The sequence below is a fragment of the Pelobates fuscus genome, chromosome 4 (assembly GCF_036172605.1).
Source record: "Pelobates fuscus isolate aPelFus1 chromosome 4, aPelFus1.pri, whole genome shotgun sequence".
Lineage (NCBI taxonomy): Eukaryota > Metazoa > Chordata > Amphibia > Anura > Pelobatidae > Pelobates > Pelobates fuscus.
Genome location: NC_086320.1, coordinates 117,604,755 through 117,625,479, shown reverse-complemented (window position 1 = coordinate 117,625,479; position 20,725 = coordinate 117,604,755). Strand labels below are relative to the sequence as shown.

General features: G+C 36.4%; 1 protein-coding gene across 3 annotated transcripts in view; it reads left to right on the top strand.

Moving 5' to 3' along the window:
* The window catches only part of LPIN2 (lipin 2), a 67,858-nt gene extending 48,757 nt beyond the window's left edge, over positions 1 to 19,101 (top strand). For all 3 annotated transcript variants that reach the window (XM_063451509.1, XM_063451510.1, XM_063451508.1), the window contains exons 14-20: positions 5,465 to 5,606; positions 10,640 to 10,788; positions 12,732 to 12,818; positions 13,701 to 13,853; positions 14,812 to 14,926; positions 16,154 to 16,257; positions 17,876 to 19,101. In XM_063451509.1, coding sequence (XP_063307579.1) covers positions 5,465 to 5,606; positions 10,640 to 10,788; positions 12,732 to 12,818; positions 13,701 to 13,853; positions 14,812 to 14,926; positions 16,154 to 16,257; positions 17,876 to 18,020 — 895 coding nt within the window. In that variant the 3' untranslated portion in view covers positions 18,021 to 19,101. The remainder of the gene's footprint in view (positions 1 to 5,464; positions 5,607 to 10,639; positions 10,789 to 12,731; positions 12,819 to 13,700; positions 13,854 to 14,811; positions 14,927 to 16,153; positions 16,258 to 17,875) is intronic.
* The last annotated feature ends 1,624 nt before the right edge of the window (positions 19,102 to 20,725 follow it).

Below are 20,725 nucleotides of genomic sequence, written 5' to 3'. Positions count from 1 at the left end.
GATAATAGTAGTTTATAGCTGAGATCTGCAATGAATGGACAGTAATAGTAGAGTGAATGAGTTTGCTGTAGTTGGCACAGGATAAATAATATAAATGATATTTAGTTTTGGTTAGCGGACAGGCCATTGAAGGCCGACTTAATTCTGGTATTTCTGAAAGTATTCTTTAGGACTTTGTACATATTATCTTACTGGAATAGTTCTAATAAAATTATTTGGTATTTATCTAAATAGTATCAACAGTTTTACTTGATTATGGTTATAAAAATATTTTCCACATAAAACTGGTTAATTATATTCACTCCCGGTATTTCATCTTGGAATATGGCATATTTATAAGGAAGACGTGATTGCACCATAGGATGCACCATATGCTTTGCAATGACCTCATATTCCTAGGCCAATCATTAGGCGTAATAATTTCCCCCTAAATTATATCCTCTAAATCTATTATCAGTTTTGCAACATATATTGTTAGTTTGGTCTTCTCCAAAATGTATAAAATAAGATTTATGTGAAAATAGAACTCAGGACCATATTATTCTATATTTTGCACTGGTTGTGACCATGGTTTGTTCTGCTGACGTCTTTAAATTTTCCTTAAAATGTTGGGTAGCGAAGTTCATAATGTAAAATATTTTGTGAATTTTCCATTGATCCTTGCCCATGAATTTCATCTTATAAGTACTGGTTTTCTTTGCCAGTACAGTTTATTCACGTGTAGCATAACAGGCTATTATTTTGAGAGTTCTCTTTGACACATTAAAATGATGTTGATGTTTTTGTTACCGATGAATCTTCAGTTAGGGCACTGACTGTTTTCGTTGAACTGTTGTTGCCTCTTGTTGCTTAGAAACTCCTATATGAAAGTGCGTATTCTCAAACATCTTGCATAGATGACACATGCTACTAATTGGCAAACTGCTTTAAAACAAATTCTTTGTCGTTTTCTTTGTATGTTTGTAATTATGACAAAGTAGAATTTATCTTTCATGTAGTGCTTCCCTTATTATTCACTTAGAAGAATCATGAAAACATAATGAATAGGAAATTGGTGTAGATAAACGCTCCTCAACCCTTTCTCACCCAAGGCACACCATAGCTTTTCCCAGAATTGCATGGCACACCACAAGCAAAAGTGTGTGTGTGTGTGTATGTATGTATGTATGTGTGTATATATATATATATATATAAGTGCATGAACGCTGAACAGTGTCACTTTGTCCCACAAAACATGGGACAGTCAGTTTTCCCATTAAATATATGCCAAGCCAGATACCATTAATGAATCACAGTAGGTTTTACAATTAATAAATACAACCGTTGGTGTGCCCCTTAATAAATATATTGGGGCGTTTTGCCCATTAATAAATACATTGGGGCGTTTTGCCCATTGATAAATATCACACTGATGTACAGGGTCACACACATTGCCTAATGCAGACATACAGTGAGTGAAAAAAGTATTTGATCCCCTGCTAATTTTGAACGTTTACCCAATGACAAAGAAATGATCAGTCTATAATTTTAATGGTATGGATATTAAAAAAACAATTCCAGAAAAATGCATGTAAAAAAAGTTATTGATTTGCATGTCAATGAGTGAAGTAAGTATTTGACCCCTTCGACTTAGTACTTGGTGGCAAAACCCTTGTTGGCAATCACAGAGGTCCGACGTTTCTTGTAGTTAGCCACCAGGTTTGCACACATCTCAGGAGGGGTTTTGTCTCACTTCTCTTTGTAGATCCTCACCAAGTCATTAAGGTTTCGATGCTGACGTTTGGCAACTCTAACCTTCAGCTCCCTCCACAGATTTTCTATGGGATTAGGGTCTGGAGACTGGCTAAGCCACTCCAGGACCTTAATATGCTTCTTCTTGAGCCACTCCTTTGTTGCCTTGGCTGTGTCTTTTGGGTCATTGTCATGCTAGAATACCCATCCACGACCCATTTTTAATGGCATGGCTGAGGGAACGAGGTTCTCACCAAAGATTTGACAGTACATGGCCCCCGTCCATCGTCCCTTTGATGCGGTGTAGTTGTCCTGTCCACTTGGCAGAAAAACTCCCCCAAAACATAATGTTTCCACCTCCATGTTTGACGATGGGAATGGTGTTCTTGGGGTTATAGGCAACATTCTTTCTCCTCCAGACACGGTGCATTGAGTTGATATCAAAGAGCTCGATTTTGGGTTCATCTGACCACAACACTTTCACCCAGTTCTCCTCTGAATCATTCAGATGTTCATTGGCAATCTTCAGACAGGCCTGTACATGTTCTTTCTTGAGCAGTGGGACCTTGCGGGCGCTCCAGGATTTCAGTCCTTAACAGCGTAGTATGTTACCAACGATTTGCTTGGTGACTATGGTCCCAGCTGCCTTGAGATCATTAACAAGATGCTCCCGTGTAGTTCTGGGCTGATTCCTCACCGTTCTCATGATCATTGAAACTCCACGAGGTGAGATCTTGCATGGAGCACCAGACCAAGGGAGACTGACATTTATTTTGTGTTTCTTCCATTTGCGAATAATCGACCAACTGTTGTAACCTTGTCACCAAGCTGCTTGTCGATAGACTTGCAGCCTATATCAGCCTTGTGTAGGCCTACAATCTTGTTCCAGACTTCCTAGGACATGTGGAGAGTTTGGAATCAGATTGATTGATTGCTTCTGTGGACATATGTATTTTATACAGGTAATGAGCTGAGAGTAGGAGCACTCCTTTTAAGAGAGTGCTCCTAATCTCAACTCATTACCTGTATAAAAGACACCTGGGAGCCTGAAATCTTGTTGATTGATAAGGGATCAAATACTTATTTCACTCATTGATATGCAAATCAATTTATAACTTTTTTGCCATGTGTTTTTCTGAATTTGTTTTGTTTTCTGTCTTTCACTGTTAAAATACACCAACCATTAAATTTATAGACTGATCATTTCTTTGTCAGTGGACAAACAATCAACATTTTTTCCCCTCACCATACAGTCATGATGTGTATTGGTCTGTGTGTATTTGTGAATGTCTGGCATTGTTTAACTGTGTATGTGCATGTGTGTCTGACAATGTCAGTGTGTGAATGTACATCTCTGTGCGCTTGTGTTTGTGTCTGGGGCTGTGTGTGGGGGTTGGTTGCTTGCAGTGTGTGTGTGTATAGGTGCTGCCTTTGTGCATTGTGTTAATGGCAAAGCTACGTTTTATGGCTATGTATGTATGGTGGTGACTGTGACAGGGTGGGTAAAGCGGTAACAGTGGCAGGGTGAGTGTGACCGGGCAAGAGGAATAAATGAGATGGGGTTGTGTGACAGGGCAAGGCATGGAAACGGTTACAGGATTAGAGGGGTTAATGTGACAGTGAGTGTGCATTGGTTGGGGGGGGGGGTCAATGTTGCATTGTTGGAGGAGGGAGTGTGACAGGGTGAGGGGGATTAATTGTGACATGATTGAGGGGTTAATGTGACAGTGGTGTGGCATAGTTGGTGAATGAGTCATATAGACTTGTGTTTATTGTGGCATGGTTGGAGGAGGGAGTGAGTCAGGGCAATGGCTGATAAATGTGACAAGATTTGGGAGGGTTTGTGTGGCATGGTTATGGGGGATGAGTGTGACATGATTTGGTTGGGTTAATGTGATATGGTGAGTGTGGTAGGGTGAAGGGGGTGCAAGTGTGAAAGGATTGGGAGTAAGTGACAGAATTAGGGGGTGAGTGTGATATGGGAATGTGGTGGAGGGAGTGACAGTGTTTTGGGGATGACAATGTGACCAGTCTCCCCACACTCTACTTTTATTTTATTTCCTGATTGTAATGCGCTCCTTTTATTGATGTTTGTTTTAACGGAAAAGTAAACTGTCTGTTCCTCTGAGTGTTTTAATTTTTACATTTTATTTTTGTTTTTTTGTTTTCTAATTCTTTCCTGGAGAAATCTCACACAGCCATCCTGTTTGCTAGCCAGAACCTGTCTCATTGCCATGTTTGGAAACCTGTAACAAGCTCCATGTTAGCATCTCATTGGCTGGCAGTAATCACGAAGTAGCTCAATAACCTCACTCCATTGGGAAATGATGTGTCTTACAATAGATAAACAGTGACTTAGAATGAAAGCATTTTCATTAAGCCTGCTTTGTGTTACTGTTTGACATATTAAGTTTAATAACAAATTCAGCATGTCAAAAGCTATTGTACGTTTATGACCATACAAGATGTAGAAATATTAAAGAAGTCCTTCTAAGAAACATCACTTAAATAAAATGTCAGTGTCCATTTTATTATCTACCACAGAGCTTCGAAACTCTGCAAAGGATGGAGTGTGATGGTTAGAACAGCTCTGGACTTTGCACTAGTTTTTCAGATGTGTAATATATCTGTCACACTAGTTGCTTAGCTAGATTATGCATTAATGTTATTTTGCGTTTTATTTTTTATTTAATTAAATAATTTAATGACTACGTATAGTCTACCATATCATTTGTGATTTCATTTGGGAGGATTGCAGTGGTGTAACAACTTGAAGGGCAATAAATGGTGAGGATAGGTTTGTGCTTGCGGACATTGCAGAGATGTAAATAGGAATTACGTTGTCTTATGGTTATTCTGCCAAAGAAAATTATATACGTGGCCATATCTGTTATGAGGGCAGTTACAGCAGGGAGGAAACCACGCTGAATCCCAAGTATTTTTCACATCCCAATGGTATTTCTTTCCATACCACATTTAATAACAGAAAATAAAAACATATTTTTAAAAAGTTAATGCCTCTAAATATATTTTCTTATGATGCAGCTTAAGTAAAAACTGCATGAATCTCTCCTCAAACTCTTTATTTGAATTTGTGGTTTCTTATTTAATTTGCACTTTTATAACTATGCAAATAATTGTAATCACATTAAAAAAAAAAAAAAAAAAACGTTCTAAAGAAATATAGAAAAAAAATACTTTCTATATCATCACTTAAAGGACAACTGTCACATCATTTTCACTTCTCATGCTTAACGTTTATTACATTTAATAAAATGTAATCATGCTTATTTTAAGAATTTTTTTTTTTAATCTGGTTGTGAAGCCATGTTGGGTCCGACTGTACTGTTAGCTGACCAACTGCTTGCCTGCTCCTGTGAATGCTCTGTGTGAACCTACATTAGCAGGTAAGTTAGCAGCAGGTGGTTAGATAACCGTAGACTTTAACCCAACATCGCTGCACAGTCAGATAAAAAAACAAAATGGGAAAATATTTCTCCAAAAAAATCTGTTTGCCTTAGTTTAAAAAAATAGATCATTATTTCGTTAAATGTAATAAATACTTGAAAATTCACAAGTGAAAATTTTATGACAGTTGTCCTTTAAAGATAACGGATTAGATTATGTTGGATAACCAAATTAGAGTGAAATAAATTTCATTTAAAAAAAAAAAAAATTAATAAAAAAATCAACAACAAATAATTAACTACTATATGAATGTTTTTATTGATAGGTTACCTGCCGACGACAATTCAAGTGATGAGGAATCATTGGAATTGGAGCAAATAAAAAATGAATCTGTTCCTGTAGAATATCAAAGCCATGGATATAACACATCATACCGCAAAACACTGCGACTCTCTTCGGACAAAATAGTATGTTCTGACTTTTTGTTTTGTTTTTTTGCTTTTATTACCCCCATCTAACATTACACCGAATTAAAGGAACACACTCCAAACACTGTAACCACTACAGTGCGCTCTAGTTGTTATGATTCCAGGATTGCACTCAAACTCTGTTAGTCAAACCATTTGGAAATGTTTGACAAGTTACCTGGCGTCTGTCAGTCACAGCTTCCAGGAAAGCAGAAACTCTTGTTTGCTACCCTCAGTTAAACCTTGCAGTGCGTGGGACAGCACATTGGTACTTGGTTTTAATTACAAATTATAAACTATATAAAGAAAAAAATACAACATACTGTAGTATCCGAGGAAAGGCAGAAAAGATCAATACATCAACTTGATCCATTTCAATCCCAAATAGGCCGTTGTAAAAAAACACAAATATTTTTTGCCAGACAGTTTGCTGATTTAAATGAAGTAGCCTTGCTCATACATAATCATTGGATAATGGCTATAGTTTGACATCTGGTAGTCCCACTGACCCAGCCACTGAGGACATATTGTACCTTGAATATTAATGTTTCCTTTCCTCACTACTGCTAGTTGGGGGATTGGAGTTCAGCTACTCAATTTGGTTGTGTGTAGCCATATTTTCTCCACCTAAAAGATTGCATATAGCATGGAGGCAGACTGGTCAGCATCTTTCAGATACCTTCTATTATCTCTCTTTGGGAGCAGAAAGGGAAACTGGCAAAGTGGGGAAAATATTTTGCTGGCTTCTTCTTGCGACGGCCTGATTATCAATGGTGCCAAGCTTAAATCACCAATACATGTCTTGTGCCTTCCAGACTGCAAAATACAAAATAAAAACAGTTTCTATCTTTTATGAGACATAATATTTATGACATGAGAGAGGGGAAAATGTGCTTTGTATGTTAAACACATTTTGAAAAAAAAGTTAGATGGATGTAGCAATGCTAATCTGTAACATGTGTACCTGTCAGTTTTCAACTGTCTTATCATCAGTATGCAGTTTCTCATAAGCACATTCTGGAACTTCAGATCACCTGTCTTGAGTTTAAAGGGCTGCTACACACAAGCTCTGAAAATTTACTTTATCTCTTCTTCGAATTAAAGTTATACATTGAACATTTTAAGCTGATATATACATTAAAAGCAGATTTGGATGATTTCCCATGTCTACAAGAATCAAACTATAATTTTAATGTGTGGCAATGGAAAATCCAACACTGGTATTTTGAATAGTATTCCCTATTGTATGTGCACATTTCCTTTTTAATGAGCTACTGGACATCCATGGGACCATGTTAGGATTAGCACAAGTTCTATGAGAATCTATGCTGTCTATTCACAGGATTCTAGATTTAACAAAATTTGCGTTCACTGCCTCTTTAGAACTATCAAGAACACAATATTCTCACGTGTGAGGATGGTGAGTCAGTGAAACTGTAAAATTTGTCATGTTCCATTTCTACAGAATATATATATATATATATATATATATATATATAACATATTTTTTTTTTCTTTTTTTTTTTTTTTTTTAAATGTACCATTGAATTCCATAGTGTGTAATTCAAACCATGCCTTGTGCTGGATGCAGTCCATTCTAAATCTCTTACATCTGAGTCCTTTAAATGGACAATCCAGCCACTAGTAGCGAGCATCATAGATAACATCCTGATATGTTTAATTGTTTTTGTAAGATAAATCGTGACATACAAGCCTGGAAACATGCAAGTACATTAACCCCTTAAGGGCCAAACTTCTGGAATAAAAGGGAATCATGACATGTCGCACATGTCATGTGTCCTTAAGGGGTTAAGTAGTAGGTTTTTTCTTCTTTCCATTTAGGATACTGAATGAATTAATGAAGGAGAAGAGCTTACATTCAATGGAATTCCATTCAGTTGATGGTCATTAATTTATTTACATACAAAACTGTACAGCATTGTCTGTCTGCCATTACAATGGCTGTAGTATGTGTCCCATAAACACCTTTTCCATAAAAGACCTTTTTATGATTCAGCAATCCCACTAAAAAGTGTGAAGACCAGAGGTCTCTGCAACTGTCACTGCAAAGCCGTCTATCTGAATATGTTGAAAATGAGTTATTACAATATTTTTTGGATGAATTTTAAAATGTTACATCTTTAAAATGAGTTTAAATAAATAGCATTACCATTCTTGGGTGTCCGTACTAAGGCTTCCACCTGTTAGAAAAACCTTTGGACATGTTTTTTTCCTCTAGCTGTTTTGCTATAAATACTCTCAGATTTGGGGAAATAATTACTCCTGGAATAGTCACAAAGATCTTGTTTGTGCTTGTACACGTTGAGCTAAAACCGCAAAAGAGGTCTGATTATACTGCCGGCTGTTGCAGAGGGGGTTCTAAAGATCAGACCGTTTACTCAATACTTGATGATAGATACATGTACATTGGTTCATAGGACTAGCTCTCTGATAAACCTCAAACAGCTGTATAATTTGCTGAGTATCCAGGTTTGTTTTGATAGAAAAAAACAAAGAAAAAAGACTGTGTAAGTGATTAAGCCGAGTCATTTCAGTCTACAGCATATCTCATAGTGAGTCACTGCATTATGGTCAAAACTGTCTTATGTATTATATGAGTCAAAGTATCCTCTTACTTCAGGATTGGACAGTCTTACTGCCCTGTCTGAGGTCATTAATCAATTTTGAGAGTATTTGTTATAAGGTTTTTGTATGTCTGGCTTCGTTGTTCCTGCTTTGACAGAACCTAGAAATACATTGGATTTGTGTGTGTTCATTTGTTCACAGATAGGAGTCGTGAACCCAGACTTTTCACAAACAAACTAAAAGGTATCTTGATTAGCCCCTTAAATTGGCAAATAATTCCTTTATAACAAACTAGCCCACTGTAGTGTTTATGATGCTAGGAATACCCTTGTGCCCTTTACCCGGTAATGTGGCAAACCATTTTGCAATGATTTGCCTTTTTAGTTGGGTCCCTCCAAGCTCTGAGTCTCTTTAGCATTGTAGAATGCCTGGCAATGTGAATTCAGCTTCAGAAGCTGAGTAATGATGCCCATGGTCATTCATTAGCTTATAGTGTCAACTGAATCCTCTTATTCGGCTAGTGAATCACTTTTTATTTATGAGATCATAAGAAACAAAAATAGGGAGCTGTTATCCTCTTTAAACCCTTAAGGACCAAACTTCTGGAATAAAAGGGAATCATGACATGTCACACATGTCATGTGTCCTTAAGGGGTTAAAAAAGTCACTTAGGTTGCATGTGCTTTTAGGTTAAAAAAGCACTATTGGTGTGATTGGACACATCCAGTTTGTTACTGAGATATACTCTGGTCAGCCACAACATTAAAACCACTGACAAGTGAAGTGAAACACGTTAATTATAGCATTACAAAGTCCCCTGTCAAGGGGTGGGATATATTGGGCAGCAAGTGAACAGTCAGTTTTTGAATTTCATGTGTTTGGAGCAGAAAAAAGGGGCAAGTGAAGAGATCTGAGTGACTTTGACAAGGGCCAAATAGTGAGGGCTAGAAAATTGGGTTAGAGCATCTCTCCTAAATGGCAACGCTTGTGGGTTGTCTGCCAGTATGCATTGGTTAGTACCTACCAAAAGTGGTGCAAGGAAGAACAACCGGTGAACTGGCGTCTGGATCATTGGTTCCCATGGCTCATTGATGCATGTGGAGAGAGAAGGCAAGCCAGCCTTGTCTGATCTCACAGAAGAGCTACTGTAGCTCAAATTCCTGAAAAACTTTCATTCCTTTTGCACATTTTGTTTCTTCCATGGTATCATTTAAAAAAAAAAAAATGTTTTGGAAAACCTGCCCGTCCTTTCAATTCTGATTTTTTTTTTTTTTTTTTTTAATTTAATACTAAAAAAAATATATTAAAACCTATATAATACCTCCAGTCTTTTGCACAAATCTGCAGGATGTTGTGCTCCCACTGATATGACAGTTTCTTAAATATGTCAGGAAGTCATTTGTGCCACTTCCAGCTGGGAAAAGCTGCTTAACAACTCACTGTGTCTGCTTCTCAGGAAAGGTCACGATAAGGAGTCATTTCCCCAGGGAATCACTTATTACTTATATTTGTATATTTGTTTTTATTGTGTTAATCACCGCATAATGCTTGTTATAAGTCTTCTGTGACTTTTTACGTTAATGAGATATCAAAGTTGTAGGTATGGTGGAAACAAATCCTCAAACATTTTACTTACTTTTTCATTATTTGTATGAGTTTGGAGTGGTATTATTGTAATAAATTGTATATAAGCCCTGAACTAACCTAGAAGCCACCAGAGCTTCGAAAACGTATGTCTACACAGATGGTTTTCCTTCCTCACGTTGTAACTCGTGGAGGCTAGAATTTGTCACTGTTTGTCATAGAAACATAATAATGTTTATTTAGTCCACTTCCCCGTGCAAATGGGTGTATACAAACAATTGCTGCCCAGAATTCCATACTGTGTTCCTGAGGGCTTTTAAAGATGAATAAAATGTTTTCAGAGTATCATTCTGTAAAGCGTACAGAATTTTTATTTTTTTTATTTTTTTTATTTTAAAATGAAAATGAAGCCAATCAGCTTCAGGCCGTTCTTCCAGAAAAAACATTAGAGAAAGTGCATGTGGATGGTATGGAGCCTGGAGTGTTCCTTTAAGTTGTATTAACCTAAAACACACTTGTATGTCAGTTATCTGTTGCTAGTAAATGTTCATGGAGTTTTTCCAGGAAGCTAATTTTTGGGGGGTTTTTTTGGCTTTTTTTTTTTTTTTTTAATATAAAGAACTGTGGAATAAGGAGAGAAAATAAAATGTTCCCTTGGATATTTTTATGGAATTTTTCAATCTTTAACCGCTTAAGGACCAAACTTCTGGAATAAAAGTGAATCGTGACATGTCATACATGTCATGTGTCCTTAAGGGGTTAAATACATTTTTAAAGTAGTAAAATGGGCCTTAAAATAAGATGCAAACCTATTCATTATATATATCTATATATCTTTGTTTGTGGTTTTTTTTTCTTACTAGGAAAAGTTAAAGCTGCGAGATGGTCCTAACGATATTGTTTTCAGCATTACTACTCAGTATCAAGGCACGTGTAGGTGTGAAGGTACCATTTACCTATGGAACTGGAATGACAAACTCATAATTTCAGACATTGATGGAACAATCACAAAGCAAGTGACATTCTTATATCCAATAAAACGATATGTGTGTGTGTGTGTGCATAGTCACGTGGAAAAAGAAAGTACACCCTCTTTGAATGCTATGGTGTTACATATCAGGGCATAATAACAATCTGTTCCTTAGCAGGTCTTAAAATTATGCAAGTACAACCTCAGATTAACACATGACAGTGTCATGATTTATTTAACAAAATAAAGCCACAGTGGAGAAGCATGTGGTTTTCGCCAAACATGACACTGTGCATTATGGCCAAACATTTCCACTTTATTGTCCAAAGGACGTTGTTCCAGAAGTCTTGTGGTTTGTTGAGATGCAGCTTTGCAAACCTAAGCTCTGCTGCCATTTTTCTTTTAGAAAGAAGAGACTTTCTTGTGACAACTCTTCCAAACAAACCATACTTGTTCAGTCTTTTTCTAATTCTACTGTCATGTACAATAACATTTAATGAGGCCTGTAAAGTCGGAGATGTAACTCTTGGGTGTTTTGCAATTCCTCTGAGCATTGCACGGTCTGACGGGGTAAAGTTGCTGGGACATCCACTCCTGGGGAGATTGGCAACTGAGAAAGATTATTCCACATTTGAATAATCTTTCTCATTGTAGAATGATGGGCTTCAAATAGTTTTTACCTAATAAACCTTCCTAGTGTGATTGGCAGTATAAATTGCAGATCATTGGGGATTCATACACACCTGAATGCTCCAGACCAGCAAACTGCTAAAATGTGGCTTTTATAGAGGTGGTCACACTTTCTGATGATCAATGAATCAAGGGCATTTGATTAGCAGTACCTGTCAGTTACTTAGTCTCTTAATGCCTATGCAAGCAGTAAGGGGGTGTACTTGGTTTTTCCACACATGGCTTTTCCGTTTTGGCTTTATTTTTGTTAAATAATGGCACGGTGTAATATGCAGTAATTGGGCAGTCATAGAATATAATGAGCTCCACTGATATTAAATTAATGTTTGCTTCCCCTTTACAAATAGTAGAATTTATGTAAAAAAATAAATAAATAAAAAAGTAATACTTCATTAGAACTGTTTTCCATTCTGCAATTTTTCCCTAGTAACCTTTTTAATATTAGCCCATTTCATTCATGGGGAATTAATGTTTATCCTTTGTGCGATTGTGGATATCCTAGCATACGTTCTCCATGGTCATACTCTATAACTCCCACACATTTGTATCCATCTTCTGCAGCTATAATATAGTCCTAATATTTAATTGTATATGACGTAATGTGATTTAGCCCATGGAAGTATGGTGAACATTTATAGTCCTTAATCTGTTAATTGTCTGACATCACCACATCGCTAGCGGTGAGATCAGCACTTTGAAGTTCAAGATCTCTACATTTTAAACTTAAACAGTGGGGCCTGATGCTCATTGTCCAGAAATGAAAATCCGTAGGCCTTTTTTAATTTGTTTTATTTATTAAGTTGTAAACCATATTCTGACTATAAACGGAATATAATTTGAATCATATTATATGGCAAACTACAGTACTAATTATGCTCATGCAGACTTTATATCCAGTTTGTTTATTCCCTACTGGGGATAATACCTATTACACTCTGTAAACCTTGTTCAGGTTTAGTATACCTTGTAAATGTAAACATTTTGTATTCTGTCTGTGAGTCTGTCACACCATTTGAGCCCCTCCATTTGATTTGTTTTATTTTGAAGATTGTATTGACTTACACTTATTGCATCTGCAACTTTAAAAAAAAAAAAAAAAGTTTTATCAAATCACTATGAATGAGTACAGGCAAAGGCTCATATTTAGTGTAAGAAAATCCAATTTAGAAGTCCAGAGATGTATGCTTTTAATATAGTAATATTTGAGTTGTGATTTCTGTTAGATTGCTACCATATTGTAGGTATGTTTTATATCTAAACCTCATTTTTGTTCTTCTCTCTCATTGTAAAACAAGGTCGGATGCCTTAGGACAGATTCTTCCACAACTTGGAAAAGATTGGACACATCAAGGCATTGCGAAACTCTACCACTCTATACACGAGTATGTTTAAAGTATCTGTGGATTTAATATGTTCTGCCAGCTGAGAAATGACTACATTTTTGGTTATTCATTGTTTGTGAAAATTAGGTCAGTCCAGCTGCGGGAACTTGGGTTGATGGTGCTGAAGAGGAATTTTTCTAAACATTTTTTTCATTTACCTTTGGATACTTTCCAAACCAGCATCTTAGGTTTTTGTATCCTGCCAAACGGAGTTATTTGACTAACCATCCTAGAATACATGCTTGCATATTGCTCTAATCCAGACTACTTTTATAAAATTCTCTTCTGAAACAATTGATACAATGTCTTAAACATGAATTCTAAATGACTGATGGCTGTAGAATTGCATTTTATAAGTTTGTCCACCACAGATCACTACCCTATTTTGTATAAAATAAAGTTAGCTTTGTTGACCTGAGGTCAGTGTCGATTCAACTTGTAATTAAGTTGCACATTGTGAGAGAGTAGAATGACTTAAATACTAAATTAGTTAAATAAATTCAGTTGTACTCTGAATTGGCCTTTCTTTGACATGAATGTATGCAAATTTGCTTGTTTGTCTCATGATTCCATCCATGTATGTACAATTTACGGCATATTGTGTTCATGAGCCTGCGTTTCCTAGCAATATGGTGTTTGCTATGTGTTCATTTCTGTTTGTCATGATGTACACACAAAGGAACATGATACGACAACAACCTCTCTCACTACCTTGTTTTTTTGCATTCAGTAGAGAGGTTTCTTAATTCCTCCATTACCTATTTCACTACAATTTTTTTTACTGGAATGTATGAAGGAACCAATACCAAGTGTCTGGTGGTTTTCCTGTTTGTATTTCATTGCATTTGTCTCCTTAAACTAATCTTTTATGTTTCGTTTTAGAAACGGATATAAGTTTATGTACTGCTCCGCTCGTGCCATTGGTATGGCAGATATGACAAGAGGCTATTTACACTGGGTAAATGACAAAGGTACTATCCTTCCCAGAGGGCCTTTGATGCTGTCTCCCAGCAGTCTCTTTTCAGCATTTCACAGGTATGGGTGCAGTTTGAGTTGCAATACATGTTCATTTTCAGTTTTGACTGATCTGTTCTCCTTAAAAGGATCCTTCAAGCACAATGACCACTTCCTTAGGGTATCATTAATCAGCCCTGAACAAGTGTTCCAAATTAGCTAATATTAATTCTAAACATATTGTCAGCATGCACATGTTAATGCCAGTACATTTTTTGGTGTCGTGGATCAAGACAAGGAAGGGTTACTCTTAAGTAAACACTGGTTTTGGTTAAAATACTGAGTTTTTGGTTGAAGTAACCCTTCAACTACGTTTGTATACAAATAGTTGGGTATGTCTAAACCAAATATATTTGCAGCAGTAATTGCAGTATATGATGTACTTGTAAATATCTTTTACACTCTGAAAGCGGCTCTTTCCTATTTAATATCTTTTAGAATACTTGTAAAATAATTTGACATTTTGTAAGAGTGCTAAACTACTCTGGGCCTTAAACTCTTAACAGTACTCAAAAAAACCTGGCCTCTATTTTAATATTTTTGGATAAAGTTATCAAATAATGAAATGTTCTTTCAAACTTAAAATGGTTTCATTTTATGGAATTTTAATTTACTTATTTTATTGCTGCGTTGATATTTTTATATATGATATATTTTCTGATATTTTGGCGAAAAATATACTATATATATATATATATATATACAAAAATGTTAAATTAAGGCTTGTTTGTTTAATGGTTTGTGTATTCTAATTTTGCACTTTTTACAGTCAAATAAGCCGCAGACACACAAATTTCTCAAACAAAGTCTGTGAATTCTCTCACTTACCCCTATACTGTGCAAGTTCAGGTTATAAGATGTGTTTATATGGATCAATCTGTGTTAATTGGAAGTATTCCGTGAGAAGATCCTGTCTTTTACATCTTAGCTTTGTCTTGTGTTCATCTAATTTAATAATTGTCTACTATTATTTTTTTAGGGAGGTTATAGAAAAGAAACCCGAGAAGTTCAAGATAGAATGCCTCAATGATATAAAAAATTTGTTTCCTATTTATGAACAACCATTTTATGCTGCTTTTGGAAACCGCCCTAATGTAAGTATTCTCTTTCTAGATTCTTAAAATTGATTTTTTTTTCTTTTTTTTTTCTTTGCACAATAAAATTCTGTCTTTCTTTTTAGACAGATATATTGATAGGGAGAAATAAATATAAATGTAGCTACTAGTTAACCTTATGGACAAATTCCCGAAATGTTGATTAGCTCACATTGCTTAAAGGGAGACTAAAGGCCACTTCATGACGACTTATGAGAGCGGAACATAAAATTCTGATCATAGGAAGGCATTGAATTCAATGCTTACCTATGACAAGCAGTTAATTGGATGAGCACCACGCATGGGTTTCTCCTCCTCAATGCTTCTCTATGAGAAGGATTGGAAGAGGAGCCTGCTTTTTTAAGTCATGGTAGAAGGAGAGGACAGCACCACCGAGTGAGCTTCGGTTCTGGGGGAAAAAGGTAAGTACAGCCCTTCTTTTTTTTTTTTTTTTGCATATAATTTAATTTAGAGGGCCCAGACTTCTGACTAGTGAGGAGAATACTATAGCTTTAGGATTGCATTTTTGTATTGTGTTCCTTTATGGTACAGTGGTTTTAAAACTCACTCTGTGTTTGTATAACTAGTAATCCTGAAGTTATTTCATTTATACATTAGGTTTTACAGTAGGATTATTTTTGTTGGGTATGTCAAAAGAGAAAAAGTGTAGCAATCTTTTTATTCTATGTACAGTGTCATTTCAGTGTTCTGAATGCATATAATGCAGAAATGTCCAACCTGGGGCCAGCTACTGCTGACTAAAAATCACAGGTTGGGCACCATTGCCATGAAGATTACAGTATCATTACAAGCCGTTCAAGAAGAAATACCCATGCCTCATACAATTGGGATCTTTTGGTTTACCTTAACGCTGTATGAGAGCGTTGCTTGTGATAGTGGTCAATTGAATAAATATGTGCTTTTTATTTGTTCAATTCTTTCCACTGCTATGCCATTTTCATGTTGAACAAATGTGGAGCAGAGCCAAGAGTTATCAAGTACAGGGATCCCCTGGAAGCTGTATGTCTCCCAGCTTGATCTCCTTTCTCCATGACTCAATGTTTCCTGAGACCCACATCATAATACAAACAGTGTCTTTGGAATACTGCCCTGCCTCAGTGTTGAAATATTTACTTTTAATCTTTTTTAAAGTGCCTGCTACCCATAGATACTGTTTTTTGTTGTTGTTTATTTTCTGCTAACTGTATCAGACGTATTTCATTTCAGGATGTATTTGCATATATGAAAGTTGGCGTTCCAGACTGCCGGATATTTACTGTGAATCCAAAAGGAGAATTAATACAGGAACGAACAAAAGGGAACAAAACATCGTAAGAGGCCTTTCTCACTTTCTCTAATACGTTGTAATTGCAGCTTATTGGTTCAAATTCTGCTACTTTAAAAGTAAAAAAAAAAAAACACAACAAAAAAAAGTTTTTTTTTTTTTTTTTTAAATATAAGTTGGAGCCCAAAGCTGCCATTTCCATCTTCAAAAAAAAGGTGGTTAAAGCCCCTTCAGCAGCTTACCTTTTTCCGGCGCCGGGCTCCCTCGGCGCTGGTGACCTCTCCTCTGCTGACATCAGCTCCCTCTGCCGATGTCAGCAGAGCCGAATGCGCATGCTGTCAATGCTTTTTCAATGTTTTCCTTTGGACGCTCTGCGCGATGGAGGCATAATATGCCTCCAGCTTAGCAGATGCGCCTCTAGTGGCTGTCCGGAAGACAGCCACTAGAGGCTGGCTTAACCCTGCAATGTAAACATAGAGGTTTCTCTGAAACTGCTATGTTTGCATCTGCAGGGTTAAAACCTGAATGACCTGTCACCCAGAGCACTTCATTGAGCTGAAGTGGTCTGGGTGACTATAGTGTCCCTTTAAGCCAAGGGGTTTTGTGGGCAGCCAATGAAAGGGCCATGTTCCTGACTAAAATCCTAACCAGATCCAAGGAAGCCCCAGAAAGCCTATTTTAACTCCATAAAAGGGAAACTCTTCGCACTCCTTTATCAATATACTTCTCAAGGAGAGAAACCCATTTCAAAGGTGCCTTGGAAATCGCTTTAAAGCAATTGCTGATGATCTAGTATTCGTAAGATCCCAATAGGAAAGCATTGCATATTACCAGGGTGTTCCCATAAAGTTAAGAACGAACCGAGCTTAACTAGGCTGCATACTGGGGTCTACTAAAAGAGTCTGGACTGTTAGGGAAGCCAAATCAAAATTGGCCAAAGTAAAGTTTAAAAAACAAAAAAACAACTAAATGTTCTCATAGAAAATAGTGTCCATACAGCCAAAGGACAGGAAGAAGACCAAGTATATTCTGACATGGGGTGTATCTAAATTTTTACTTCCTGCCTCATCAGCCAAGTGGGCAGAGCTAACCCTTTAGTGATGCTGCCATGGATTTTCCAGTAATACGGTTTTATTAAATAATAAAACAATAAAATAAATAATAAAAATATTAAATACAAATAATAATTAAATATAAGTAGTTAACCATAGCATACAAAATTCTTGTGAAGGGAACAGATCCCCTTGGCTCTATTAAAATAGTTAAATTTAATCACCTCTATTCTGTTTAGAGGCTGACTGAAGGGAAAAAGTTAAATTTATTGTCCGTACCCTCATGAATTTAATACAAGCATGGTTGAACAGGGTTTGCGGAGATAAGCAAGTCATGAGGATGTGCAGAAGTAATGTGCACACTTTTTTATTCTGTAGTGCCAGTTTTTTCCAAGTTATAGCGTGCATTCTGTTTACCTAATTTGGTTCACACCACTCCTGACGGAATCTCGGCCTACTTCAGGTTCAAGTGTTTATGGAAGATGATTTATGAGAGCATTTGACAACACATGAGTATGCCTTCTATGCTATATATTCTAATGATTTGTTTCTATTGAAGTGATTGATCACCCCCCCCCCCCCACCCTTTTTTTTCCCCCCATTCTAATCTAGGTACAGCCATCTTAGTGAATTGGTTGAACATGTTTTCCCATTACTTGACAAAGAACAGAGTTCTGCTTTCACGTGTCCGGAGTTCAGCACGTTCTGCTATTGGAGAGTCCCACTACCAGAAGTAAACATGGCAGACTTGACATAACTCACATTTTGAGCACTTCTGGAGCTGTCGATTCATATGCGATTCTTTCTGTTGGCGATTTGTCCTTCTGAAGTATTATTGCTGTGGGAAGAAGGCATTTATTGAAATCATTTTAAATGCCTCTCTCCCATTTAATTTTACAGTCAGTTTGTAATCTGTAGCCAGTAAAGATATTGTATGTTCTATTCAGGGAAAATGTAAAAAAAAAAATAATAATATTGATTTTATTTTAATACAGTATCTTAATTCATTGTAAACAAGTTTGTGAATGGATGGATAACGCGTTTTACTCTGTGTTCCAGATTCATTGATGCTAACTGAGCTATAATGATGTTCACCCTGTTATCTCGTTACGCCTATGGAGATTAACCCTTTCAGGGCTTGTAAAGCCTGACCTCTATTGCAGGGCAATGGGTTGCAGACTTTACAGCTATGAAGACATAAGAATATTGTAGAAATTAGATGAGAATTTCTAATGTACTGCCAATTGGTTAGTTTAATGGTCATTTTCAATATACATGACCTTTGCTTAAGCCAAATATGTACCAGTGCAATTATTTATTTTACATGCAGTTCTGCATTTCAGGCCACTAAAATGTGCTATTTTATATGGCAGAGATAGGTGGCATATTTTATAATATTTTTGTTTATTTAAGGCAACAAGCCTCGAATGTTATTTTCTTCCTACGGAATATGTTCTTATGCCATCCACCCTTCTTGCCTTTGTTAATGTGGATGCACAGTGCTTTCACTATGCATTTCAGGTTTATTGTGAATCTGCACCTAGTTCAAGTGGTTCACACATACCCACAACTATTTTGTGGATAGAGAAGTTTTTGTTTTTGCCAGTAAGAGTACAAAACCTCAATAAACTAGAATCATAGAATCAGACATTTCATTGATGACACCGGCCTGGAGATTGTATATATTAAAAGATGTAAAGTATTACAAGAACCATATCATTTGTAAATGATAACACAAAGGTGTGTGTTTGTATGTCTGCTTCTGGGCCAAGGCAAGTATTTATTTGTAAGTATGATGTAAAACTCTACCCAAATAAAGTGTTGAGCTATTTTAAATACTATTTTGTTTTGAGATCTTGTATTTTGTTAACCTGTATAACTATGAATATATTATTGAAAGAAAGTGCATTGTCCAGTTTTTCTTGCTACACTTTTTAAAATTGTTTTCAAAGATTTAATGTGCTCGATCAATATTGAATAATTCCATAATGCATATGTCAGACTGAAAATGTGAGTGAAAATTGTATTTCACCAGCTTGCTAATTTCCAAATATGTCAGGGGTCTAGTTTTTATTGCCCAAGTGAATTGTGCTACATTTATAGACCTTGGAAGGATGAACGATTAAGTTGACCTCACCAGGAAATCAAACCTGTCAATCTGAAATGCAACAACTGACTTCCTTAATCATTGAACTCCACTTTTATTTCTAGTGCATCCATCTTCATCAGTTTCCAGATTGCAAGAACCCCATTCTTTTTTTGTGTTGTAGAACCCTAATATGTCTTGTGAAAAACCTTTACTCCCTTACCCCACCCAACCATTCTATGTTAAATACAATATATAACTGAATTTCCTACCTCTTATCATATGTGATATAGTTTCTGCAGTTGTAAATACGAATGCCCACAGTTAATATTTACACACTAATCCTCAGATACTGCAAAAACTCTTTACCACTGACGACTGCAACCATATTATATATCCATATATATTACTTGCAAAGCTTTAGTTCCTACACCCAATCAAATCATACATGCATGTGCTGCCAAAGGACCCTCATCCATTGGAAGAGAATTAAATAGTCAGGTTTAAAATTTTTTATTAACTTACCCATATATTCCATCCATACCCTTGAGCTGCGTCATAACACCCAAAGAGTTAAACCTGCACGCAGTGGTGTTACATCTGGAACCAATCTTGTATGCATGTATATGCAACATGTATTCTTGGCACATCTCCATGAATGTTGATGTGAAATACCTTCAATTCCTAGAAATAACTGGATGGGATGTGGTCAGAAAAATGCCCCCACAAGGCACAAAATAAAATCACAAAAGTATTACATAAGTTATTTTATTATGGGCTTAGAATATTTTCAAATTGGGGTTTAAAGCCAGCTGTTGTAGGAACACTACTCATGCTACCTTTTAGTAATGGATGAAAGTTGCACTCCGACAGTGTGCCTAGGGAGCCTGAATGCTAGTATAATATAGGGCCATCATTATAGGTTTGATTTAGTTGCCATAAAACATAAAATAAGTTGCTCCTCGGAAACTGGATAGAAATTACTGTTTGCAGACTGTCTTTTGAGCTTAGTTTATCACTTGCAGGGATAGTATTGCAGGGATTTTATGTTATTGCTCTGAACAGCAAAATATTAGTTTGCAGCTAAATCCCAGTTTGGGTCCATATGACCCAAGGTCCATAAGTATTAAACAAAGAGAGAGAAGATTAACTAGAGGACAGCCCGAAGCGTGGCACCTTCCAACTTCATTCCCTGGCCTCTAGGTTTGGTAAAAATATAATAATTATATTGAAATCCGGGTCCACACACCCCTTAGCCCAACAATATTTAATGGTCCTAATACACAGACCCAATTTATTCTCCATCTGGTTCTGTTCCTAAAAACAAACACATTGCCCAGTATAGGACAATGGTTCTGTTACGTTTAGATCCTGTT